The 26455-nt window shown below is 35.4% G+C and overlaps 5 protein-coding genes across 6 annotated transcripts; 4 read left to right on the top strand and 1 right to left on the bottom strand.

Annotated features, from left to right (window-relative positions):
* The first annotated feature begins 783 nt into the window (after positions 1-783).
* On the top strand, positions 784-2020 carry LOC123308418 (RRP15-like protein). The gene is made up of 3 exons (XM_044891054.1): positions 784-898; positions 953-1335; positions 1469-2020. The coding sequence occupies exons 1-3, from the start codon at positions 868-870 to the stop codon at positions 1886-1888; spliced, it is 834 nt and encodes a 277-aa protein (XP_044746989.1). The 5' UTR covers positions 784-867; the 3' UTR covers positions 1889-2020.
* Positions 2021-2326: 306 nt separating this feature from the next.
* Positions 2327-3176, top strand: LOC123308420 (U7 snRNA-associated Sm-like protein LSm10). Its single transcript, XM_044891056.1, has 2 exons — positions 2327-2590; positions 2830-3176. Exons 1-2 carry the CDS (start codon positions 2410-2412, stop codon positions 3030-3032), a joined length of 384 nt encoding a protein of 127 aa, XP_044746991.1. The 5' UTR covers positions 2327-2409; the 3' UTR covers positions 3033-3176.
* A 38-nt stretch (positions 3177-3214) lies between these two features.
* Positions 3215-4227, top strand: LOC123308419 (NF-kappa-B inhibitor-interacting Ras-like protein). Its single transcript, XM_044891055.1, has 3 exons — positions 3215-3442; positions 3498-3764; positions 3817-4227. The coding sequence occupies exons 1-3, from the start codon at positions 3344-3346 to the stop codon at positions 4063-4065; spliced, it is 615 nt and encodes a 204-aa protein (XP_044746990.1). The 5' UTR covers positions 3215-3343; the 3' UTR covers positions 4066-4227.
* Positions 4228-4451: 224 nt separating this feature from the next.
* On the bottom strand, positions 4452-14553 carry LOC123308415 (phosphoenolpyruvate carboxykinase [GTP]-like). 2 transcript variants are annotated; one of them, XM_044891049.1, is made up of 10 exons: positions 14316-14553; positions 13426-13472; positions 7487-7604; positions 6775-6920; positions 6267-6710; positions 6073-6205; positions 5578-5993; positions 5249-5447; positions 4812-5159; positions 4452-4751 (listed from the first exon to the last, which is right to left on the bottom strand). In XM_044891049.1, exons 2-10 carry the CDS (start codon positions 13449-13451, stop codon positions 4647-4649), a joined length of 1935 nt encoding a protein of 644 aa, XP_044746984.1. In that variant the 5' UTR covers positions 13452-13472; positions 14316-14553; the 3' UTR covers positions 4452-4646. The 2 variants fall into 2 exon arrangements, with proteins under 2 accessions (XP_044746984.1, XP_044746983.1); XM_044891048.1 differs by lacking the exons at positions 13426-13472; positions 14316-14553 and adding an exon at positions 10066-10376.
* Positions 14554-15426: 873 nt separating this feature from the next.
* On the top strand, positions 15427-26431 carry LOC123306541 (dnaJ homolog subfamily C member 13). The gene is made up of 30 exons (XM_044888583.1): positions 15427-15587; positions 15647-15725; positions 15784-16051; positions 16274-16436; positions 16492-16672; positions 16745-16999; positions 17056-17305; positions 17602-17774; positions 17836-18043; positions 18099-18254; positions 18748-19002; positions 19059-19436; positions 19485-19696; positions 19754-19913; positions 20483-20755; positions 20816-21018; positions 21080-21365; positions 21427-21578; positions 21650-21851; positions 21905-22093; positions 22147-22282; positions 22923-23107; positions 23160-23351; positions 23410-23760; positions 23847-24068; positions 24124-24833; positions 24896-25112; positions 25168-25353; positions 25432-25813; positions 25970-26431. The coding sequence occupies exons 1-30, from the start codon at positions 15584-15586 to the stop codon at positions 26080-26082; spliced, it is 6741 nt and encodes a 2246-aa protein (XP_044744518.1). The 5' UTR covers positions 15427-15583; the 3' UTR covers positions 26083-26431.
* Positions 26432-26455: the final 24 nt, after the last annotated feature.

Below are 26455 nucleotides of genomic sequence, written 5' to 3' on the forward strand. Positions count from 1 at the left end.
TTCTTCGTCTTTTTTTTCTGTCTCCGTTCCGCTTCGATCTCCGTCTTTAATGAATTTATGATTTAATGAAGGTGTCAGCGAGTATCGCTTCGGATTACTTTGTTCGCTACATCGTTCTCTGAGAAATTGGGTCGAACATTGGGAGGTTACAAATAGAGAACCTCTTTCGTTCAACTAAAAGACTAATGGATTTTTTATCCTGCTTCTATTCCTTCCTTTAGATACTGCGTTTCCTACAGTACCCACGATTTGCATTAATGAAATATATCATTAGATAATAGGAATAATTTTAAGGGTTTAACGACTCTTTTGTTAAACCCTTAAAATTATTCCTATTATTCATAGTATAGACTCTGATAGCACATAAACTATCATTAGATATATGATATTTACGTTTACCTAAGAAAAATCTCTTCAGATTCAGAGGAGGGAAATCCCATTTCTTAAATTTCCTTTGAACCAAATGATATGAATGAAAATGAATATATTTTTTTAACTACTACATAAATATTGATATTTTGGGATATTCAGAAAACTGCGCAACATTCTGAATCTGGAAAAAGCATGATGAGCGCATGAAATTTGTCCTATTTTGACTTTTCTTTCGATTTACAACTTTCGATAAGCTTTAACATAGGCAACCCCTAGTGACCACTTGGGGTATTGTGGGTTATCAACCCTTTGACACGTCTTAATAATTTCAACAAAAGAGTAAGTTATTTGAAATAAAAGAAAAAGAAAAATTCTGTGTTCTGTGATCGTGAAGGAGATTAACTAACCTCTCTTTTTTAAAAGTGAAGTAAACACGAAACACGGTACGTACGTTAGAAGGATTTTCTTCAAATTCAAGTCTATTAATTAATCACAATGAAACGAGTAGTAATCGAACAGAGTGAAGGTAAGTTATTACGAATAGTGTTACAATTCATCATTATTAACTCAATTTATACAGATTCAGATACAGAAGAAGTTGGAAGCAATTCCTCTTCGGGAAACGAGGAACAAATGGACGAAAGTCATTCTGAGAACGAATTGTCTGTTGGGGATGAAAATGATGCCAGTGAGGAAGATGTATCAAGTGATGAGTATGAATCGGATAAGGAAACTGGAGCGAAAAATTTAGCTTGGGCAGATTCAGTGTCCAAAATTTTAAAAAGTAAACCGAAAGCTAATAAACCTCTAGTGCTGTCCAAGGCAAAGAAACTAACTGAAGTAAAGCCCAAACCTAAGGAAGCAGGTTTTGAAGTAGTACTTGATGATGGTAATGTTAAAAAAGAACTAGTAGAAGAAAAACCTGCTGAAAGTGAGAAGAACACTAAAACTAAAAAGAAGAGGGTAAGCCCCGAGTTCGATATTTCTATACTTATGTTTGATATCTTTTCAGAATTTATTATATATGTAGTTAAGTCTCATCAATATAATTTCTTTTAAAATAAACGACTCTGATATATTGTTTTTTTGTTTTAAGATAAAAGATATTCCTGGCTTGAGAGTGAAGCCTAATGTTTTGGATAAGGATCGTGAAAGAGTTCTAGCAAAAATTGCCACAAGAGGTGTAGTTCAATTATTTAATGCTGTTAGAGCTCAACAAAAAGATATAAATAAAAAGTTAGATGAGGCAGGACCTTTAGAAGTGCGAAAAGAGAAAGTAATGAAAAGTATTGATAAAAATACTTTCCTGGATGCTTTAATGGGTAAGCGGTCAGAAAATGTAGATGAGGTTCTAGAGAAAGATATTGAAGCACCATATAAAAAGAAAAAGTTGGCCGATAAAGAAGATGCCGATAAGAAAGTATGGGATGTATTAAGGGATAATTATATGATGGATGCTAAAATGAAAGATTGGGACAAAGAATTAGAAATTGAAGAAGAGATTGAAACAGAATGAAACATCAACTGAGGATTAAACCAATACTGAATAACTTTAATTCAATGTATATATCTTGTACAGACTTTTACTAAGATAAAGACTTCATTAAAAATGGGTAGTTTGTATTTTCACAATAAATTTTCATTGAGTTCCGGTCTAATTTATTGTTAATGAAATTTATATACACAAGAAAGAAATTTCCATCTTGATGAAGCTTCTAGTTATCAAATATACATGTGTTGTAACCACCCAAGTACATGTGTGATGTATACCGTAACTATTTAATTTTGTGCAAAATTAATTATCATTAATACAACTGAAAGTCTGCTAAATGTATCATCTGCTAAGTTGAACTGAAAAATTAGATAGAAATTAGAAATCCTTCGCCAGGTTATGTCAAATTACAATTCAAGAACCCCTTTCACCCAAGACTTGCGACGTCACTGTTCCAATATTGTTATTTACTCTATGCTATGAATATGACTACCGGTAGTAGTGCGGGTAAAATTCGAATCGTCAGTGTGCTTTGATCGTCTAAAATGCATTCTAATCAAGATAAATTCAAAATATTTAATTCGCTAACTGGAATAGTAGTGGGTCTAGAAGGCGAATACACCACCATCGATCTGAGAAATGAAGCAATAGTTACAGGAAAAATTGAAAGTGTGGACGGGATGATGAATATAAATATGGAGGATGTAACTTTTTATGATGCAAGAGGTAAAAATTATCAGTTTAATAGCTTATATACATTTAGAGTTCATTTATATGCTCTTATTCAAATAATGAAACTGTTTTTTGTTTTTGAATGGAGGTTAAGGTAAGCTCATAGAAATAAGTATTTTTTCCATAGACGTAAATTTTTCCAGTGGTGGCGTGTAGATTAATTCATTTTATTTAGTTTATTTTGAAAAAACAACACAATAGTTCATTCTATTCACATAAAATTCATTTTTCAGGTGTGAAGCAATCATTTGAAACCTTTTTCGTAAATGCAAGAACAATTCGTCATGTCCATATACCGAATAATTTAACTCCAGAGGAATTATTTTCCAGACAACAAATGAAGATGTCTAGGGTGATTACCAAAGAAAAACCTACATTCAAAAAAGTGAGAGCCCAAAGGAAAAATGCAGAGACTGTTAGAGAAGCCTTCAAATAGCTTACTCATATTTTAATTCTTTAAATTCATTTTGTCGGAATTACTGTAATTACACATATCTCCAGTTTTAGTGCTTTTTATTATCAGAAAAATATATTATTATCAGAGGGATGTCTTATAAATAATAAAAGTGTGTTGAAATTCTTTTTTTATATTAGTGACTTCTGTGTTTATGACCTATAAACGTCACAACAATAACCTCAATAATCATAATAACAAATAATCGTTTTTGTTAGGTTGTTGGAAGAAAATTAAATTGATTATTATTATACCAAAACCTTGGTCTATAAGCGCTTCTATTATTATTTCAAATGGGTAGAACATCAAAAGTTGTCGTTTGCGGCATGAAAGGGGTTGGGAAAACTACCATTCTACATCAAGTGATTTATGGAAATGTAACAACAAAAACAGTAAGAAAATTTTTTTTTCTTGAGATGTGCCTAATATCATTCACATCTTCTTTAGGAGTTTTATCCAACTATAGAGGATATTTATGTGGCCAATATAGAGTGTGATAAAGGGACTCGTGAGAAAGTGAGATTTTACGATACAGCAGGGATAGAGCAATCACTTACAAGTACAGCGAATGGAACTACAAACCAACAATTACCAAGACACTATCTAGCATGGGCAGATGGCTATATCCTTGTATATGACACTGAAAAATCAGAATCTCTGGACATACTAGTTGCACTGAAAAAAGATATTGATAGAAACAAAGACAAAAAAGAGGTTAAACTCCAGTTCGGTTCATTTTTGCTTCTTATTACTTATCCTTTTTCAGGTAATTATCACTGTCATCGCTAATAAAACAAAGGAGGTAGAAAATAATGGATTTGAATCCACCATCAGTAAGGCAACGGCATGGTGCAACCGAGAGAAACTGAGGCATTTTACTGTAAGTGCATTTGAAAGGAAATCCCTTTATGAACCATTTGTTCATATAACGAATAAATTGAACCCGTCACCAAACAAAAGTACCTTCACACCTCTGTCAATGACAAGGAAAGTGTTGAAAGATTCTGTAGGGTGATACGTGTTTTGTATAACTCCATTATGATCTGCTATTTATTCATGTTAATTTTTATAATTTTATTATTCCTATTTTGATTGATCAATCTATATCTGCATCTCATTTTTAGTCATAGTTACTATCGTTATGTATATATATTCAAATAAATTACGTTTTAGTGTATATAGTACCATATTATCATCTATGTTCCTATATTTCAACACAAATTGAAGCTGGTAGTAAGGTTTTTATTGCTTTTTTGCTTTTTCCATCGGAGATGTTTGATGTTATTCATCAAGTTTGTTATGATATTAGAATAAGGGATTCATTTAGATAGAGAGATAATAATAATTATACCCAATATTATTATACATCCCTTATGATAATTGAAGTAAATGAAAAGTGGATTTCGATTAAAAATATATTGAGACTTTGAGACCACATATCTCTATAGATATAATATAAGAATTTATTATTAATTAATACATTAGGTTCATAAATTTCTAGTATTAAAAAAGGCTTACTCCTAAATATGTACAAAATATCTGCAAAAAATACTTGATGAAATATTAATTGATTCAAAAATCATTTGTAGGAATGTTTTAGTAGTTATCAAAATGTTTCTTCAAAGATTTACATTCTTCACTGATTGCTTGGGGTAAATCTTCTCCAACTTGCTCTTGGAAATATTTTTCTATCGAACTCATCTGTAAATTAAGGAACAATTTCAGATAATTCAATAGTTGAAATTTGATTGATTTCAATACCTCTTGTTTCCAAAATTCTGGGTCAATTCTGAAAAGTTCATCAAAATCGATGTTCGATAGCCCGTTGAAATTCAAGGACCCTTTTTTTGGTATGAACCCTATCGGGGTTTTCAAGGCACAGTCTTCGTTATCCAGTCTTCTCAAAATCCAGTCTAATACTCTGCAGTTTTCTCCGAAACCAGGCCATAAAAATTTACCTTCATTATTTTTCCTGAACCAATTAACCAGGAAAACTTTAGGGAGATTCGTTGTGCGTTTTTCCATGCTCAACCAGTGTTGCAAATAGTGACCAAAGTTATAACCGAAGAATGGTCTCATTGCGAAGGGATCATGCATTATAACTTTGCCCTAGAACAAATGAATGTCAAATGAAAAGCTCTGCAGAGAAGTTTCGTGGATTAATTCCAAACATGTTATTTTCTTCTGAAAATAATTACCTTGTGTTCAGCTGCTGCAGTAGCTTCACTCCTCAATGAAGCGCCCATAAATACTGCATGCTTCCAGTTTTTAGCCTCAGTAATTAGGGGGACGCCAGTTGGCCTTCTTCCACCGAAGAGAATTGCAGAAATTGGTACTCCTTCTGGAGATTCCCATTGGGGATCGATTATGGGACATTGGCTTGCAGGCGTGCAAAACCTAGATGATAATAATAAATTAGTTAGAATTGTTTTCTCACAAAGCATTTGTTTCAATATTTGGACTTTAATCTTTTATTGATTTTAGTTTTTTTTCATTTATTTATTTTTATTTAGACAAAAGCTGGTACCTTGAATTAGGGTGGGCAGCTGGGGTCTTGCTGGACTTTTTGTTCCACGGTTTTCCTAGCCAATCAGTGATCTCCACGTTTGGATCAATATCGTTCTCCATACCTTCCCAATATACTCCCCCATCACTGGTTTTTGCCACGTTCGTAAAGATCGTATTCTTGAATATGGTCTTCATAGCTATAGGATTGCTGGCGTTGGAAGTACCAGGAGCTACACCAAAGAAGCCATTTTCAGGGTTGATTGCCCTAAGTTGTCCGTTTTCGTCGAAACGCATCCAAGCTATGTCATCGCCAACACACTCTACCTTGTATCCTGGCAGAGTGGGCGTCATCATAGCCAAGTTGGTTTTGCCACAAGCGGACGGGAAAGCTGCAGCTATGTAGCGTTTTACGCCGTTTCTGGTAATCCCAAGGATCTGCAAAGAAAAACCAGATAAGATTTGACAAAAATTCACTCCACCCCACAATTTTAAATTCTGGGATCCAACTACATACCAACATATGTTCTGCCAGCCATCCTTCTCTTTTAGCAATCGTGGATCCTATTCTCAGGGCAAAACACTTTTTCCCTAGCAGAGAATTTCCCCCATATCCACTTCCGTACGATACTATTTCCATGTTTTGTGGCCTAGAAATTCGAAATTCTGGTTAATACCAACCTGATTTCACCAATTAAACGTTAGACCTACTTGTGAAGGATGAGAGTCCTTTCAGGATCGCACGGCCAACTTGGCATATCTACGACTCCGTTAGCTGGCGTTCCAACCGAGTGCAGACACTTGACAAACTCTGTGTCCTCCGTCATGGCCCTCGCTACTTCTTGGCCGATTCTGGTCATGATCCTCATGGATGCAACGACGTAGGCGGAATCGGTGATCTGGATGCCAATCTTGGATAGGGCCGAGCCGACTGGGCCCATGGAGAAGGGGATGACGTACATCGTCCTCTTTTTCATGCAGCCGTTGAAGCGTTCAACGACCGCTTTGTCCATTTCATACGGTGACATCCAGTTTCCCAAGGTACCTTTGACGCCTTCCGCGGGTGTTGGGATGGTGTCTGATTTCTTCTCGGTGCATATGAAGGTTTTGGATTCTACCCTGGCGGTGTCAGCTGGGTTGGTTCTTGCTAACCAGCTGGAATTTGGAGAAGTAAGTTGGAAGCCTCAAAAGTTTGAAATGAATAATCTCCGTGACTTACCAGTTTTCATATTTGGGAAGCGCTTCTATGGTACCTTGTTTTTGAAGTAAGGAAAGCAGACCTCTGTTTTCAGACTCTGAGCCATCGCAGATGTGGATGTTCTCCGGTTTGCACAGGTCGATCTTGTCCTCAACGTAAGTCCTAGCCTGCATTGGAAACGAAAAGTTATCAAAAATGTCCGTCATTTTTTGCTTTCGCGGAGTAAATGGAAAGGTTCCACGCGGGAGCTTGAGTTGAAAAGCTTATTGTTATCAGCTCACAATCGAGGAATTTTTACAACCTTCGTAGCTATAAAAAGTGTAGAATACGTGAGGGATGATAAGTGGAGCCGATTTAACGCTTCGTTTTATGCAAATCGCATATTGTTGTATAAATCAATCTGAAGTTTCTGGGAAATATACCTACTGGAGAAAATACGGAAAAAAATGAGATAAAATCAACGAATGTTACGACATGTTTCGAACTAGCCAACTACCATCACTCAGAGTATCTATTAACAGAAATACCATTTCGTCGAGAAAGAATAATAGGACCATGGTTTCGGCATCATTTGAACTTGTCAGAGCAACACAACTTTTACCTCGACGAAAATGGAATGACTTTATAGCCTCTTTTTCGATGTCAATAGTCGGTAGGGTTTGTTTATATGGAAACTATAGGCCACGTCGATTCACTAATTTTTTTTTGTGGTAGTCGAATCCTTCAAACTTACCTTTTCAGTGAGCACATTGATGTCTCCATAAACAACAGAAACTCCTCTCAGATGATGGAAAAATCCATAACTCGAATGTTTCAACTGTTTACTGAATCTGCCTATTTCTGTTCCATATCTAAAAGAAAATCAATAATAACTTACAGGTGAAAATGCATTGTTATCAACAGTTGGGATTTTTTCATGCTTCAACACTAAATGGTGTTAACACACAATCTAATATTTATTTTGGAAAAAGAAGTAATAAAACAATATCTATTATTATAGGTGGACCCTACATGAATTAATGTGGTCTACGCCATTGCATTCGATGCACCTAATCCGATAAAAATTTCCACGAAGATTGATGTAATTCATCACATCATATTTTTCTCTGATATTGATTAATAATAAAACTGATAGATCTGATATTATGATCCCATTTTAGATAGCCGGTGTACTAATACGTTACTCATAGCCTACTTTCATCGACAAATTTTTCCTGTTGAAAAAATTGGTTGTGACTTATCTGAGAGGACTTTGAAATGTCGATTTCCGCGTAACATATCGCAATGTTTAGTTTTTACTCGATCTTTGGGACTTTGGTCAATCTAGGACACAACAGTGTTTTTTAGAAAGAAATTGTCTTTCTGAATATAATCATAGGGACGCAGAGTCCAATAAACATTTCCGCTGTTGTTGATTAATTGGAGTTGTTTTTATTTGTCTGTAGAATGAGGAAGTCCTAGAACTTTCAATTAGAGAGGTTGAACTAAACTGATGATTTTGTTGGACGCAAATCGAGTATGATCTCAAATATCAAAAGAATATTTTGAGCATTATCAATTATCTGTAGACTCTACGCTACTTATTCATAGGTACACTGATATTTTGAAAGATTAATTGGTTGATAACTTGAATATGTAATAAACTACGAATCAAAAGAAACGAATAAAAAAGATATTAACCTGAATCATTAAAATTTGTTGATAAACCAATTGCTTTTCATGAATGTTGATAACGTTATGAAAATGTAGAATGTATATTATTCGTAATACACTAATACAGGTACCTATTTATAATTTTCTGATTATTTCCATAACGTCATCTGATTTCCGCGAATATTTCACAAATAGGTACAACTCCGGGGAAGGAAATGTGCAATTTCAGGAGCGCAGTTTTCCAAAGCCACAATTCAGGTAGATTAAAGATTGAATTTTTTTCTAGTTTTTAGCATCTACCTACACTTCACAAGATGTTCAACTAAAATTGGCACAAATATTATAATTGATAGTTCACATCATACGACATGCCAATTTCAATAGCAAATCTACAGTGTGATATTTTTTCTGGAACTCTGATGTCGCGTTTTCCTCTATAGAAATTTTTTTTGGTGAGCCACTGTTAATTTGAAAGAATGTAAAAAAAAATTGTTATTTTAAATTTTATGGTCTCATGTAGTATTGTCGTATCTTCTACCGATTTCGAGAAAAAAATTTTGAAAGATTCTTTCGAAATCCTCAGAAAAATCCAAATTGTTATAAAGAATCCAGTTAGGAAGCTGTGGTGAATACCTAAATTCATATTAGTTTTCATGCACAATTTCAGTTGAAGATCTTGTGAAGTGTAGATACGTTCAGAAAAAAAAAACACTTGAAAAAATTCAAACTTTAACACCCTGTTTCTCAAAAACGAAACGTTTCTGATCTCATGTTTATGGGACTTTTTTTTTAATTACTAAAGGAATCCCCCCACTTTTTTTGTACCTCCAATTTAAGAACACCACACCCTGTATATTGTACTAACAAGTTTTGAAGAATTACAAAAGTAACATTTGTATTCCGAAAATTCTCATTCAATAATTTTGGTTACCAATTTACTATAGGGAAAGACAGGTAGGTAGTAGGAACATTATTGAAGGATAACAGGGCAGGTGTTGGTTTATTGGGCAACCTATTCTGGGTGGAAATTTAATGAAGGAGATTTTTCAAATGCGAAGCAATTTATTATACAACAGGTAGATTTTGTGGAGAGGACTCCCAAATGAATCTCGATTTAGAAGACTTATATTTCAAAGGATCTACGAATAAAAATTCCAGGGAAATGGCTAATCAAATAATGAAACTAATTCGAATTAAATTCAAATCAGTATTATCTGAACATGTGTAGATAATCGAAAAGTGTAAAATCAATTAGGTGAACTCATGAATAGTTTACATCAGCCTAATTTCCCTGAAGAAATGAATATCGATAAAAGTTGAAAATTGTTCGAAAAAATTTTCAGATGAAAGTACCAGAGAAAAAAGCTCTGTCGACTCAAATACCTATATTTTTCCGTGCCCAGAAAGGCATTCAGTCAAAATAAGACAAATTTTCAACGGATTATACGAATTATAAAAAATATTCCTACTGAAACAAACATAAGGATAAATGATTAAGAATTCCAATAATCAAATGTCTCAGGTATCTAGGTTGCTCTAGATACTAGCGGTGAAAGTAAAATTTTGATAAATCCTACCGATCCTTTCTCCACCTTATTCTACTCCTGTTCTCAAGATATACAAAATTACCGGTTGAAAATCTTTGAAAAAAATACTTACGAGAACAATTCTTCGCAATTTTCTTCGTACTCAGGCATCTTGATCTCTTCTTGTTCGTTCTACCGAAACCAGAATTTCGCAAAAAAAATTATTTCAGTCGTAAACCTCGGAAATTACCCTTTCTAAGTGTAACTCTTATGGTACATAGAATAAAACCCGAAAATGTATTTCAAATATATTTTATCGGACTTTGAGACGAAGCAATTCGGCCTGTGATATTTTGGTATTAACTTTGAAAAAGCCAGATTGCAAAAATTAAGTTCGAAACTTTCAATAAGATACAATACCGGAGAAGGTAAGTAAGCGAATAAACCCGTTCGTTTTGTTCTCCGGCTTTATACAATTCTGTGACGCGCTGAGGGAGTGGGGGGTGCCTAGACTTTTATTACTATAACAATGATTACAAATATTATCGATTTGGAAATTGTTGATATGCCGAATATACGATTTTGATCCTAGTTCTTGGTACTGATCTATGGTAGGTAAAGGTATACAACGATAATCAAAATGATGAGAAATTAAGGGTTACTTTGTAATCAAGTGCCTAGGTCTAGGCATGGCGAAGGTTCTTCTTCATTTGGACCATATGTTGATATTTGATAAGGTATATTCGATATGAAACAGTTTTACACCGATAAAACAGATAGAAAATGAGATGGATATTTTACGATTTTTATTGCATTCTATGATTAATTTCTCAGACAGACAAGTTTTGTCCATGGTAGAATTGATTATCAGTTAATTATGCTCTTTAATATTGATTAATTTTTCGATGAGTAAGTAATCGTTAATGCGATTATGTTCTGATATCTATATTTTCTTCGAATGTGTAATATTTCATGGTTAAATCAGTTTTTCTAAGAAGATTCTAGGGTCAAAATATGAGAACCTATGTAAAAGAGCTTAAAGAACGTTTGTGGTTATCTTTCACATTGAATAAGTACTAACTGCTGAGTTAGTGATTGTGCAGAAATCTTTTCAAAAATGTTCATTTTGTCTGAAAATTACAGCATGATATCATATCAACTTTTTCCTACAAAGTACAAAAAAGCCCTATATTTCAACTTCCAAAATACCATCGCCTACATGAGGACTAATTTTTTTAACGCTCGTTATTACAGCAGCAGAAAAATATCCCTGCCATATGTAGTTTTGCATTGTGATAACCGAAGGAAAATTATCCCAATTTTTTCTTACGTCAATATTACATTATCTGAACTGAACTATCAATAATAGAATTTTGTAACTTTCCGCGTAAATTTATATTTAATAAATTATCTCTGCAGGGGACACAGTGAATGTCGAGAGGTTAAATTGACCCAATCTGTTGTTTTATTATTCATGAAATTGCAATTTTATGTATATATTTGTTTTCATTTCGAAACTAAAAATAAGTGAAATTACTTACGCAAATTATTTTGAATTTTTTTTGGACTTTTTTAAACTACTATTTCGAAAGTTCGTCAGTGGAAAAAAATCTCATGAGGGATAACGAAATTTTAACGGTCTTTGAGCTGAACTACTCAACAACGAAGTTTTCAGTAGACTTCACAAAATGCTGTTGTAGTTTTGGTATTTTTGGTCTGTTCTTTGTTTTATATCCATATACGAAAGAAATATTTTTCCTACAATTCATATCCAACCGATAATGTTTTTTATTTGGAGCATTTCTGCAATTCGCGATTGACTTCGCTCGTCATTCAAACAAAGAAATTCCAATAGCGAATTTAACATTGTAATCCTAAGCGCTTATCGCATAAAGTCAACCTATGCTGATATTGCGTCAGAAAATCAATTCTACATAGGCGTCCAACATGTACCTGAAGCATGATTCACTGGAATCAAGGGTAGAAAAAGCTACCCCAACTTTTTTGTCGCAAAAACAATTTTTTTCTAATTTTGACATATAAAGTGACACTTTTCAAAACCAATTTTATTTGAAAGACTCAATTTGCACCCTGTATATTATTGATCAGTTGTTCATTCATGATATGATTCAAATAATTGGTAAGAATTCAAACTTAGACATTTTTAATCTTTATACGTGAACAGTAAAAGAGTAATTGGAACCTATTACTAATTCAAATAAAAAATAAATCTCATGATTCCTTTCAACAATTCCGGCGTTTTCATGAACAAATTTAAACATGGATTTCTTCCTGTGCGCCACCTGTACTTATAACGTAGTGTTCAAAAATCCAGTTGTTGAAGATAACGAGGAGGTAGGATAGTTGGACACTCCAATACATAAAAAAAAATTTTTTCAGCATAAAAGTCCTTGATCGCTAGAGGCTATTGGTAGGAGCGGTCCAGCATCTGCCTGAACCGCTATTTGAACGTCTGATCTCTGATGAAAAAAAATGCTATTTTTAGCCTGCGGACACGCCACTGTTTCCATCCGCCAACACACCTACAATCTCGACCAATAGCGTACGGGTTTAAAGTCGAGCCCCACGGCCTTCAAATTGAAATTGAATCTAAACCGGAGTTCAAGTTGCAAATACACAATCAGCTGGCTTCACATTTTGCTCGACTCCTCTCACCCAAGATCCCAGGAATCTCGACAACAAAGAGAGAAACACTTGAACTTCGGACAGGAAAATACGAAGATAAAACGATGACTTATCTGGCGAAAATAGGTTGAGAAAGAGGGATTTCGAAAGATTTCTAGGGCACGCTGCTTCAGATAACAGTTTTTTTCCTTTATTTGTCTCTATGCGCAGATAATTGTTTTGATTCTAAAATTCCGATACCCATCGATGTTTTATTTCATCATCCAGCACATATAAATGCCAAGCACAATAAAGAGGTGTGTCCGCATTGCTAGAGCATGTTTATTTGTCGGCCCATTTTTAAAAATTTTCTAGAGCACTTTTAAAATAAGAAAAAATTCACTTTAACGTCATATTAAGGGCTAAGGAGTTCAGAAAATTGTAAACTAAACAGTTCTCGAGAAAAACATAATTATTCAAACACAACGTCAAGTTTTGTCGAGGAAAAATAAATTCGAACATAAAGATAAATATTGTCTCTCTAAGAAGAACCCAATGAAAAGAATTCAGTTTAGAAAAATGTTCAACTTTCCATCGAGCAGTGACCTATCATTGATGTTTTTCTGAACTTAATTCTGGACCGATTATTGGTAGGTATTAAGATTCTTAGAATATTCAATAATCTCCCGAAGGAAATCAACAGAGAAGCAAATCAAAACAGTGAACCGCTCTTGATTTAACTGCCTTCATCCTGAAAGGTCTTGTTGCCTATACAGCATTCCAACAAGTGATTTTCTTTAAAGGGGATCATTTTATAATATCCTACCTGGCTTATTATATATCCACTGTAATTATACAAGCAACTCACCTTCTGAGTAGTACTGAAACACCCATTATATTCTTTGAAAAATATACCTGTAATGAAAGAACACCTTTCTTAGCGACAAAACGACACAGTATAGATTATTCTACAAGCTTTATGTACTCAATTAGAATAAAATTTTACATAACCAGGTCTATTATAGAACTTACAAGTTTCGATAAAATTGATAAGAAATTGTATTTTAATTATTCATAATCTTAGTTGATTTACAGCTGTATGGAGTTATACAGGGTGTTTACCACTCTTATAACAAATACTCCAAGATTTCAGAGAATGAGGTATTCAACTGCAAATTTGCATCTTACGAGAAGTTCGCCCTGTATACATAACGATTGGTTTCAGGGCGTTTATGCGCATTTTGGTCTTTGATAGCAATTTGAAATACTTCTCGATGACTCAAAATCAAATTATTTTTCTCCGATGAGTTCAAAATACTTCAAATGAAGTGTTTACTTCCATTTTATATTCTTCATACTTAAGTAGGGCTTTGTTAAGTTTCATTTGACAGAATTCTTCACGTGATGCGCAAACAAACATCCAATTAAACGCAGAAACTTAATCTACAATATGAATGAATAAAATGAATAGGTATTTGATTTACGAAATGAAGGTAGTATAGGTGGATGTAATTCAAAACAGTGCAGACCATATTTAGTACATATATTAACACATGAGATTCATCTAGTTATTCCTAACATGACGTAAACTATCTGCAAACAGCATACACATTAATTCAAGATAACATATTATTCCCCATTTGAAAATTAAGCATACAAACGCTGACCTCTAAAACAGTTCCATAAATATACGAGTTGGAACAATCAATTAATTTAGATAAAAGCAACAACGACATATGATTAGGAAATATGACTTACTTCTTGACTATCTCTCACAATCAACTATCACAAAAAATCTTGGAACGTTTTACCAATAAAATAACTTCGTGATGTGCATCCAAAGGGTTTCACAATTAATTGAATACTATTGATCTGGTGGGGACCGAGTCAACTTTTGCTTGTTTATCTCTTAAGTGCGATCGGAGAAATTATTTTAATCTCCTAAACGGGAAAATTACAAAAGAAATATCTACATTTGTGTGAAAGACAAGAGAACAAAAATAAAATTCGTTGTTGTTAGTTGTTAAGCTCTAATTTCGTACAATTGAGTTTCTCAACAGATTAGACGTCATTGTAGGTCTCATGCGTTCAACTCGCTTCAATTGAATGGAAAATTTCAACGAAAAAATACCCTGCGAGCATGGAAACTGGGACCTGTTGATCAATAGAGAATTCTATTGAATACGTATACGCTAGTGTTTGTTTCTCGATTCTAGAATCTAGAATACCTATGAAATTATTGATCCCCTGTTCGAGACCACATTTCTAATAGAATTTTGAGCACAACATTCACCTGAATTATTGATGACTATTGAAAAACTATATATTTTCTGCTGATTGTAGAATTGCGAAGTAGGTATTCTTTGAAATATCCGAAGAAACTTAAGTAGCTCTCATAGATTTCGGTTTTTAATTCCGAATAATAAACAGTTTTTTGAAGATTCCGAGAACGAATATTCGTCAATGCAACATGCATGTCGTACCTATATATACAAACTCTTCGTCATATAATATTTTCGATAAATTGATGAAATTTGGGTGAGAAATCGAGTGAAATTATTCCTTGGAGTCTGTGAAAAGTTTGATTTTTCTATTTTCTGATGTTTTTCCGGATCGAAGGTTGTCAACTATTTTTCCCCAATAATTTTTCCTCTCCCTGTACTTTTCTTTAGACATCTTTACAGCCCAGAGTCAAACTCGAATCTAGTTGTACAGTTTTGAATTAATGAAACCTATTTGTCGGTATAGATCTTTGCCTTCTAAGATGATAGATGTCACTGCCTTAATTTTGAAGATCCCTTTCATCTTCTGTTTTTATCGTCTTTGACAGATGCTGACTGCGACACTGTTGACAATTTGATATCCTGTTTTTGACACAAGAATATCAAAACAGCTGACACCCCCAGATTTTTATCGAAAAGTTTGCGTAGTGAAATATGATTTGTGATATGTGTTTCTCTATTATATGATTAATTTAAAAAATAAGTAAGTTTTTTGTTGTGTCGCAGTCATTGTACTTAGCTAGCATGGGTATTTATATGCACGAACGTTCGGTTAATTCTCTCTGTACATTGTTTATTCGTTTTAAGGAAATGAAAAAATGATGCCGATCAGAGATAATCAAGATGTTGCGTGTTTCTTCGTCACAAAACATTCATGGAAAGGAAAGTACGTAAAGGTGTTAATTCTATAATAATATGGGTAACTTATGATTGATTTCTTCAAGGTATAAAAGAATATTCTCAGTTGGATCCCTGGGGATAACCACATATAATCCAAACACACTAGATGTAACGAACCGATGGGTGTACAATGATTTCATTTCCCTTCAGCCGTTGCCAAAAGCTGGCAATGCAAATAATGAGTTCCAAATAAGTATGAAAAAACAGAACAAAATTGATAATATGAGATTCTCGTCTGATCACCGAACACAATTGTTGACAGAAGCTCTGAAATTTAGGAATCACTTTGCGGAGAAACCTAAGGAAATATTAGTGAGTATACCTTCAAAAAAATATAAGAACAAATACGAATTGTTTAGATTTTAACATTTGGCATTGAGAAGAAACTGTGTTTATTTATAATCATTCAGTTTTGTTCATTGTAATTCTATTTATAGTACAATGCATTCAAACTCTGAATTGAATTTCCCTGAAATTTCTTCTTGTTTTTTCCATAATGATCAATATTTAGAGATAATCAAAGAAATTTTCCAGAGATATCAAGCTTATAAACATCACTGGTCCGATGTACGACTGCCAGTACTATTAGAAGTGACCCCTTATTCTTTAGATCAGTTGGATCCCACATCCAATGTAGTTCTTGCCAGTTATAACTTTAAAGATTTCGAAGGAATTTGTATAACCTCGGATTATCCAGGTTAGTAAGGATTGATAACTTTTCTTTAATTGCAATAACTTTGCTTCAAATTCAGGTGGATTTGTGATAGTGTGTGGAGGCTTTGGAAGGCTCCATTTATTCCAGTCAAGTGAATATGAAGAAATAAAGATCAAGTTGATAGAGAGTGCTGCAATTAATTTAGGTTTAACTTTGAAAGTTTTGAGCACTCCCATTACTCTGGAGGATTTTCAGAAACAAAGATTTGGTAAATACAGGTAAGTGTGAGATAGCTTTACCCTTTGAGGACTGAACTTTTTTTAATCTTAACTTCATTATTTCTGTTGCAGTGATGATGAACATTTAACGTCGGTTTGTGAGTTTTCAGTCTATAAAGTTCACAAATGCAGACATCCTGAACCTTTGCGAAGAACCCTATGCCTTTCAGAAACTTGCATTTTGGAGAGAGATCCACAGACGTACAATATATGTACTTTGAAACCATTAGGATATATATTTGCTTTGGTTAGAGACAATAATAATCCACAGCAATTCAGTATAGAATACATAGATGGCCAAATAAGGACTTACACAGCAATTGATAGGTATAAATATTCATTTTCAGCTTTTAAAAAAGTTATTCTATTCATTGTTATTTCAGGGATTCTCTATTAGCATCACTACTTGATGGAGTTAGAGCTTCAGGAAACAGAGATGTTCACATTAAGATGACCCCGACTGAACGTGGTTTCAGATTGGGTCTTCTACAAATACCTGTCGAAGAAGAGCCTGAAAGTATTCATGTCAAATTTTTATACAACCCCCCTCCCAAAAAATCTTTCACTGAATGCGTCAGAAGATTCAATGCAAATGTACCTTACAGTGGTTTATTATACAGTGTTACACAAGATGTGAGTAGTTTGATGAATTTCATTTATTTATTTGAACTAGGGAATTTCACTGAATCCTGCTTGAGCTCAGGTTTGGTAACATTTAAAAAATGAAACAGAAAAAAAGTTTTTTCTTTTATTTATATTTTGTTGTTTATATTGTATTTTGAAATTATTTTATTGATATCTTGATTATTCATTGTGGGATACTAACCAGCATTTTAAATTCACTCGTCATCAAATTGAAAAGTCTTATTGCTGTTTTTCAGCCTTTTTGTGTGTTAAAACTTTTTTTTACTACTTGATTATTCATTCAGGGAATTTTTTCGGAGAACAAAGAAAAAATGATAATAGGTGCCTTGAATGCATTAGTCAAAAATGAAGGTGATCAAAAAACCATAAGCGTTTTTGATCTTGAAGCTCAGTTTCAAGCATTGAGACGTTTGATTGCCAGCAAAGTAGGATATGCAGCATTCACAACATTACCAGGGTAGGTTCATCTACAGCATATTAACGTCAAGAATATAACGCTGAATCTGAAATTTTTTTAGATTCAGAGAAGCTATTGGTTTAAAAGTGGTGAACGCTCTTAAACGTCAAGATTTCGCAGTAACACATGCTGCAATCGACATGGTGTGCGCTCTGATGCACCCCATGCACGAAGAGAGCGATTTAAAACAGGAACAACTGAACAAACTGTCGTTACTTCAAACTAAGAGCTTCCTGGAGAACCTTTTAGACATGTGGACGTTACATATCGTGAGTGTGATTCAATTTCGGAGAGATTCAGTCGATAGTTTTTTTTTAATTCTAGAACCAAGGTACAGGAGCACTTGTCGTTTCGGCCATGCTGGATTTTTTGACGTTTGCGCTCTGCGTTCCCTACAGCGAGACTACGGATGGAAGACATTTCGACAGTTTGCTCGATATGGTATCTGAAAGGGGGAGATCCTTATTCAGACTTTTCCAGGTTGAAATTTTTGTTATTTCTCATGTTTTTTGTAGTTGTTACTAGAAGAATATTTAGAATAATTGAGTTATGGAAGTCAACGACATCTTTTGTGTTATTCGAATCTTAATAGCAAGCGCTAGCTCCTGAGGAGGATATGGTGGATATCGGAAAAACGGTTTTTGAGTTATTCGGATTTTTCGAAAAAATGTGGGCTACAGTTGGCAATTTTGAATCTATCGATGTAAAATTTCGCACCAAGGTGCTCACCTGAAGCGTGACGAAGCTTATTGATTTTGGTCAGTATCAATCCAGCCGTTTTTGAGTTTTTTGAAATTTACCGATAATTTTCTGCTCGTCACATATCGGAATTTTTCCTAATATACTATATGTATAAAAGCGGTATGTTGTTGACTTCTATTACTCAATTGGTATCTGGTCGTGAAATCCTTCCTTTTTGTTAGATAATTTAATCTGAGGAAGAACGACCAAATCAGTTAGAATTCAATTTTAGCATCCCTCAATGGCAGTCGTTAAGGGCGCAGGCCTGGTGATGCGCGCTCTAATCGAAGAAGGAGAACCGGAGACTGCGGCCAGAATGCAAGAACTGGCCCTTGCCGAAGGTGCTCTGCCCAGTCATCTTCTTGCAGCCCTTTACACTCAAGGATCTGACGGCAGACTATTGACCCATCGTCAGTTATCCAGGCACCTAGTAGGCCTCTGGGTTACGGGAAACCCCATAGCGTTGGGACTCCTGAAGAGAATATTGGTAAAAATTCAGATACACTAAACTCTGACACAAATTTCACAAACTCCTTTCCACAGCCAACCGGATTAACTAGTTTTCTAGATTCCCAAGACAAGGTTCCAGAGAATGCCGTGGAACAAGAGCTACTAAACCACCGTGATAATCTGAAGCTTGCTCAGGACCATGCGTCTCGTAATAAGAAAAATCCCAATTGGTTGGCCGTTGAGCGTAAAATAAAACTGATGGAAAAGCAAGTCGAGCATTACACCAATTTGGCTATGCAACATTGGGGTGCGAGAGTTGGATTGTCGGTTGAAAGGAAGGATAAGAACAGGGAGAGACCTATTGTGTTGAGAAAGAGAAGGGAGAGGATCAAGGCAGAGGCGAATTGGGCTCTTTTTTATTATCAGTTTAATCAGGATCACGCTCTTCCGAATCTCATTTGGAATCACAAGGTAAATGGAAGAAAATTATTGGGGAAAAAATTGATATGTTGTTTTCAGACCAGAGAAGAGCTACGCAGTGCCTTGGAGAACGAAGTGAGACTTTTCAGCAATGATAGGGAATTGGCTGGAGCAGCTCTGGTGGCTTGGAATCATCAAGAATTCGAACTAACCTATCACTGTCTGGCAGACGAGATAAAGATCGGAGATTACTATCTTAGATTGCTGTTGGAAATGGATGAAAATAACGATGATTCACCAATAAGAAGATCGTAAGTTGAACTTTTCGATTTCCACGGAAATTTCTATATCTGTATCGTTTTTTCAAGCTATGAGTTCTTCAATGATCTCTACCATAGATTTTTATTAACAAGTAAAGTAGAAATGAAATGTATGTGTCTTCAAGCTATGTCCATTGTTTATGGACGATATTATGAGGATATTGGACCCTTTAGTGATACTAAATATATTATAAGTATGTTAGAAAGAGTAAGTAACAATTGATGGTATTTATAACCCTAGTGAATTACATATTGTCTTTCGGAAGAATAGTAGATATTTTGGAAGTTTAGTTTGGTGTACAGGGTGTTTTCATAGCCGAGTCTTTTTTTTAACATTTCACCACTACAAAATATTCAAGACGGCGGACTTACCATCCCCTGAAATTCGATGCGAATTTTTGAATCTGTGTCTTCTGAAACGTAATACGTGATAATTCTTTTTTGAAAAATACTTTTTCGGAATGTAAGGGAGCGCATAACAGCCTACTGAAATCAATTTCGTCGTTAATTTTTCCAACTTTGTATGGGTGATTTTAGAGACACACTGTATTTCGACCAGTTCTACTTTCTGTCAAAAAAAGGCTCTCCTTTGAATGCACCCTGTATAGTGGATGAAGAGAAAGTAGAAAATTAACTTAGTGCCATTAGATATTTATTTCCAGTGGTTTTCAATTGATTTTAACGAACATATTTCAATAAAAAATTCTTCACCAACTACGTAGTGATGTTGAGGAGATCTACTTTGTATATTGTTTATAACGAAGATTTTTCCTCTAGTGTGTGGATAAAATGGAGCGTGATAGGCTCGTTATGTTCATCAATAAACTTATCCTCCATCATAAGAATGTTAGAGAAATTGTAGATGCAGGTGGTGTCAGAATATTTGTTGAACTGATGACACTGGCTCATCTGCACACCTCAAGAGCTGTGATACCCACCCAGACAAATGTTATAGAGGCCGGTCCTGGCATGCAAATTGTGCAGGAGAAAGAATGGCACTACTTGAGGAGTACAGAAGAGGGTAGACAAGGACCTATTAGCTTCAATGAGGTAAATCCATTACCCGTAGTATCTTACATTGTAAACGTCACTTCGTCTATGAACTTCTAGATGAAAGACCTCTTCAATAAAAACGAAATAAATCCAAGAACAAGATGTTGGGCAATGGGCCTTGATGGTTGGAAGGCTCTCGCTCAGTTACCCCAATTGAAATGGACACTTATCGCCAAAGGGCAACAAGTGTTGAATGAGAGTGAATTGGCGACATACTTATTGAAAATTCTGATCAAAATGTGCGAATATTATCCTAGCAGGTGAGGATCGGTTTTCTCTTTAGTAGGAAAGGAAAAACGAATTTACTATAAATTATTTCAGGAACAAAGATGATGCGATCATACGACCCCTACCCAAGGTCAAACGTATCCTATCGGAACCCACTTGTTTGTCGCATATAGTTCAACTTCTCTTAACTTTCGATCCGATACTGGTAGAGAAAGTTGCTTGTCTGCTATTCGAGGTGATGAAAGATAATCCCGAGATATCGAAGGTTTACACCACAGGGGTTTTCTTCTTCATTTTGATGTACACTGGAAGTAACGTACTTCCGATCGCCAAGTTTCTGCAACTCACCCATATGAAACAAGCGTTCAAATCAGATGACGTAAGTAGTTCTACAAATTAGACCAGCAACTTCCTCTAATTTGAATTTACTGAATTTTCAGAATTCTTCAGATATAATGCAAAGGAGTATATTGGGACAACTATTGCCAGAAGCCATGGTGTATTATTTGGAGAATCATGGTGCTGATAAGTTCGCTCAGATATTCTTAGGCGAATTCGATACACCTGAGGCCATCTGGAACACTGAAATGAGGTCAGAAATCGTGAAATGTCGCTCTTTTAACTTTTATTGAACCTCTTGAATAATATAAAACTCGTTTGTAGGAGAATGCTGATTGAAAAAATATCTGCTCACATCGCCGATTTCACCCCTCGTTTGAGAAGTCACACAATGGCTAGATACGTATATATTCCTATACCGGCAGTTCGGTACCCTCAGCTCGAGCATGAACTGTTCTGCAACATATTCTACCTGCGACATCTCTGCGATATAACAAAGTTCCCAGATTGGCCCATACCCGATCCAGTAAGTTCAATCAGCTGCTTCGCATTTCACTTGGGAATAATCACTAATTTCAGGTTATGTTATTGAGAAACGTACTGGAAGCTTGGAAGTCGGAGGTTGAGAAGAAACCTCCGATTATGACGGTGGAAGAAGCCTATAAAACATTGGAATTGAACGGAACCCAACACGAGGAGTCTGCAATTCGAAAGGCTTATTATCGTTTGGCTACTATTTATCACCCGGATAAGAATCCGGCTGGAAGGGTACGTATCTGAATGATTTCAAGAGCAATTGTGACGTTGCGTTATGATTTTAGGAACAATTTGAAGCCGTCAATCAAGCGTACGAATTTTTATGTAGCAGGAGCAGTTGGAATGCGGATGGGCCCAATCCTCACAATATAGTGCTCATCTTACAAACCCAGAGTATTTTGTTCCATCGTTACTCTCAAGGTAAGCGTAATTAAGCTTAAGTTAATGAAAAAGGTACTAGTTAGTCGGTAGATTTACAACAGCCATAGATACCCCTTTTTGGCAAGTGCAACTCTTCAGATTGGATAAACACATAAAAAAAATGCGAAAACCCGTCAAAAACCTCTTAAAATATGCCTGTAGAACTATCTACGACCATCTTGCAGTCGAATGTTACGCCCATGTATGTGCAGATTAATCGAAGACACTTTTTCAACTTCTCCCAATTTTAGGCTATTATTTAGTGCAGATCGAAATGAGTTACGTTAGAAATATCATTCATCGAAAGCTGATGGTCCAAAATTGGATGACAGATTTTCGAGACAGAATCAGGAGAACCCAATTTTTGTTTTTTATCAGGTGGCCCATTGAATTTCTCGCATAAAAATAGTCTTTTCTTTCATCTCAGAATCCGGTCATATGAAAATCACTGAATTTGGTGCAAAGGAGTTGTGCGATATCTCAAAGTGCTACCTATTTCATTCAAGACAATTTGTACTGGGCCATAATGTCTTCCATCTACTAAATATTAACCGCTTATTTGAATTTCTTGAAAATTGTTTTTGCATCAGAACTATACCATTCATCTTGACCTTGAGCCCTCAAATTGTGATACTTTCAGAATTGCATCCTTATAAATACGCTGGGTATCCCCAGCTTATAAAGACCATCAAACTTGAAACGGAGGACGATCAATTATTTTCGAAGAGTGCACCTTTACTTTCTGCTGCAAGTGAACTTGCCTACTTCACAGTGCACTGTTCGTCTTTGAATGCGGAGGAATTAAGAAGGGAAAACGGTTTAGAGGTATGGCTTTCGGTGAATCTTTTTCGTGATTCACCATGATCGATTTTTGCAGGTACTCTTAGATGCATACACAAGATGCGTCAATGTTTTGAGTAAGTCTTCCAAACACAACGACGTTGCTGTTCATGTCTGTATGCATATTACGAGATGCTTCAGTGTTGCCGCGAAATTCCCCGCCTGTAGGGAAAAAATGGTTGATCTCAAACAGTTGGTTAGAGATCTTTGCAGGATTTTGTATTTCAAAGTGAGTTTCTATAATGAATTTAACTGTTTCATGGTTAAAATGATGATTTTGGTTTCAGCACCTCACAAGACTTTGCTCGGTAGCAACTGAGTGTGTAAAGGCTCTCTCGATAGACTCGATACTTCAACTGGAACTGTTGAAATCAGGAGCGCTATGGCATCTGTTACTATTCATGTTCAACTACGATTTCACATTAGACGAAGGAGGGGTCGAGAAAAGTGAAGACGCCAATCAGCAAGAAGTAAGCAATAGATTGGCAAAGGAAGCTGTTAAGGCTTGCGCTGCATTGGGGGGCTATTTACAAGGGGAAAACCAACCACCTGCAAATAATTTATGCAGAAGTATTCTGGAGTCTCTCTTGACAGAATATCTGGCCAATCAGCTTGGAAACGATGATCACCCAGAAGTGGTAAGATAATTATCGAATAAATCCTTTCAGTTTGATTATAAAACGTTTGGGAACATGGAGTTATAAGTGAGTTTATATACTTTTAGATACTGAAAACTTTGAATAGCAATAGCGAATCTCCTTATCTCGTATGGGATAACAGTACAAGAGCCGAACTCATAGATTTCCTGGAAAATCAGAGAGATTCTAGAGGCGATCCTGATTTAACTGTTGTGAACGATTTCAAATATTCGGCACACAAGGATGAACTTAGAATTGGAGGAATATTCATTAAGATGTATAACGAACAACCTGCATACATCATCAAGGTATATCCGTTTCCTGTTGAAGGAATCGATGTTCTGACAGTTTTTTTTTTCACAGGATCCTAAAGACTTCACAACTCATCTGGTGAAGTTCATTTCCGAGCAGTACCCGTTCATACGTAACCTAGAAGATATCGCAATTTCGGTGTCGATAGAAAATAGGCTGAAACAAACTGTGATGGCTCTGGAAGCCTTAACCAATGTGATAAGAAACAATAGCGGCGTCGAAACGCACTGCATAGGGCACTTTCAACTATTCTTCGGCCTACTCCACGTCAACTATACACCAATACAAAAGGGTGCACTCAATGTTATTGCTGTTGTTACTAGAACCAACGAGTGCATTAACGATATCGCTTCGGTAGAGGTCCTAGGATACCTATTATCGCTGCTATACACTCTGCAGGAGCAACAGTTACAAATTTTGGCTGTGCTGAACGCCCTCATGTCAACCACGAAGATTGTTAAAGAAGCTCTGGGAAAAGGGGCAGTTGTTTATTTATTAGATCTGTTTTGCAATTCTAACGACCACAATATACGTCAAACCTGCGCCGAACTTTTGGCGAAAATGACGTCTGACAAGTTGGTGGGTCCTAAAGTGAGGTTAGCTCTTGGTGCATTCCTACCTCCGATATTCGCCGATGCGATGAGGGACAGTCCCGAGACCGCTGTTAGTATGTTCGAATCTCAACATGAACATCCCGAATTGATTTGGGATCAAGATTCGAAAGATAGAGTATGTTTAGCTGTTGCCAGGTTACGTAAAGAGTGAGTAAAGACAAATTTTAATTGATTTTTAATGAAAGTCTGATTCACCTTTGAAATTTAAGGCATCATATGGAACAAATCGTTGCTCCTTCCACTCCATGGAAGATGCCAGATACAAACGGCCTCTCTAACTTTTCAAATCCGAACGAAGTAATGGTTGGTGGTGTTTACCTCAGGATTTTCATAGCTAATCCATCGTGGACGTTACGGAAACCGAAAGAGTTCCTTTCGGAGTTGCTGGAGACTTGCCTTTCCCTTATGGCAAAGGATAAACCAAATGTAATTGTCGGTGGATAGTTTAGGTGAATAATTTTCATCGATGTTGTGATTTCAGGTGGATTTATTGGAAATATCAACTACAGCTTTATGTTCGTTAGTCCAAACACAACCGGCACTTCTAGATTTCATTCCAGCGATGGGACATATTCCGAGGCTTTGCAGGCAAATGGGATCCAATATTAGGCAGATTTGTGTCCCCAAATCAGCCATTTTGATCTTCCATTCTTTGTCTCTCAGCACCGTGAGTAGTTTGAAGAGCAGTAAAAATAACAATTTTTTAAATAAATAGGCGTCAATTTCATTAAGTTTATTTTCACAGATATGCATCCATGCTATTGCCCAAACAGATTGTATGCATTCGCTGAAAAAAGCAATGCAGGTGCGGAAAGATATGGTTGCCGTCGCTTGTGAAGCGCTAAGTCGACTTTTCTCCAACAATCAAGAACAGCTGGTGAAACAAGCTCTAGAAGCCGATTTTGTACAGTTCCTATTAAATTTACTCGAAGCACGGCTTGAGCTGATCGATAATCCAGCCATGACAAAAGCGCAAATCGTTAAGGCGCTGAAGTCGATGGGAAGAAGTTTATTATATGGAGATAGAATAAACGCGATACTTGAGAAGAGTTCCATTTGGGCAGAGTTCAAGGACCAAAAACACGATCTCTTCATTTGTAATTCTCCTGTGGCCGGATATCTCACAGGTAAATCAATTTTTTTCGCACTTATACAACTTAACTCAAATCTAAGAAAGTAACAGAAGTTGTTCAGCCTCTCTTATGTCCCAGTAATACTGCATAACTCAACCATTATTTACTGTGAGATAACTGAACTAGTTGACTTGATTCAATTCCTTACAGCTGGAACACCAACTGTTGCCGGATATCTAACCCAAGGTCCTAGTAACAAAGTTTCTGTTGCACCACCACCAATTGATAAGGAAGATCCAGTTCTTAATTTTGATTTACCTTAGTGTCATCAACAGCAGGAATTAAACTGGTTATTTAATCTTTACATTTATTGCAGTATTTTTTAACTGTATATACATATTATTCCGTGATTCAAAATTTTATATTATGTATAGACATTCCCAAGACTAAGCAATAGGTATCTTAGCAGTGTCGACTGCAAGACAACCGAAATGTATAAAATCACATTGTACAAATGCATTAAATTTAAGCCAAAAGTACTGTGTATACTTTAATTAAATTATTTATAGAGAACAAAAATTTATATTTTCTCTATCAAAATATCGAGTGTATCTCTTTCCTTTGTTTCCACATTCTTAATCCATTTATAATGAAATAAATATTTCTCAATCATGAGTTATTTGAATTATAAAAAAC

Source organism: Coccinella septempunctata, chromosome 2 (genome assembly GCF_907165205.1).
Source record: "Coccinella septempunctata chromosome 2, icCocSept1.1, whole genome shotgun sequence".
Classification (NCBI taxonomy): domain Eukaryota; kingdom Metazoa; phylum Arthropoda; class Insecta; order Coleoptera; family Coccinellidae; genus Coccinella; species Coccinella septempunctata.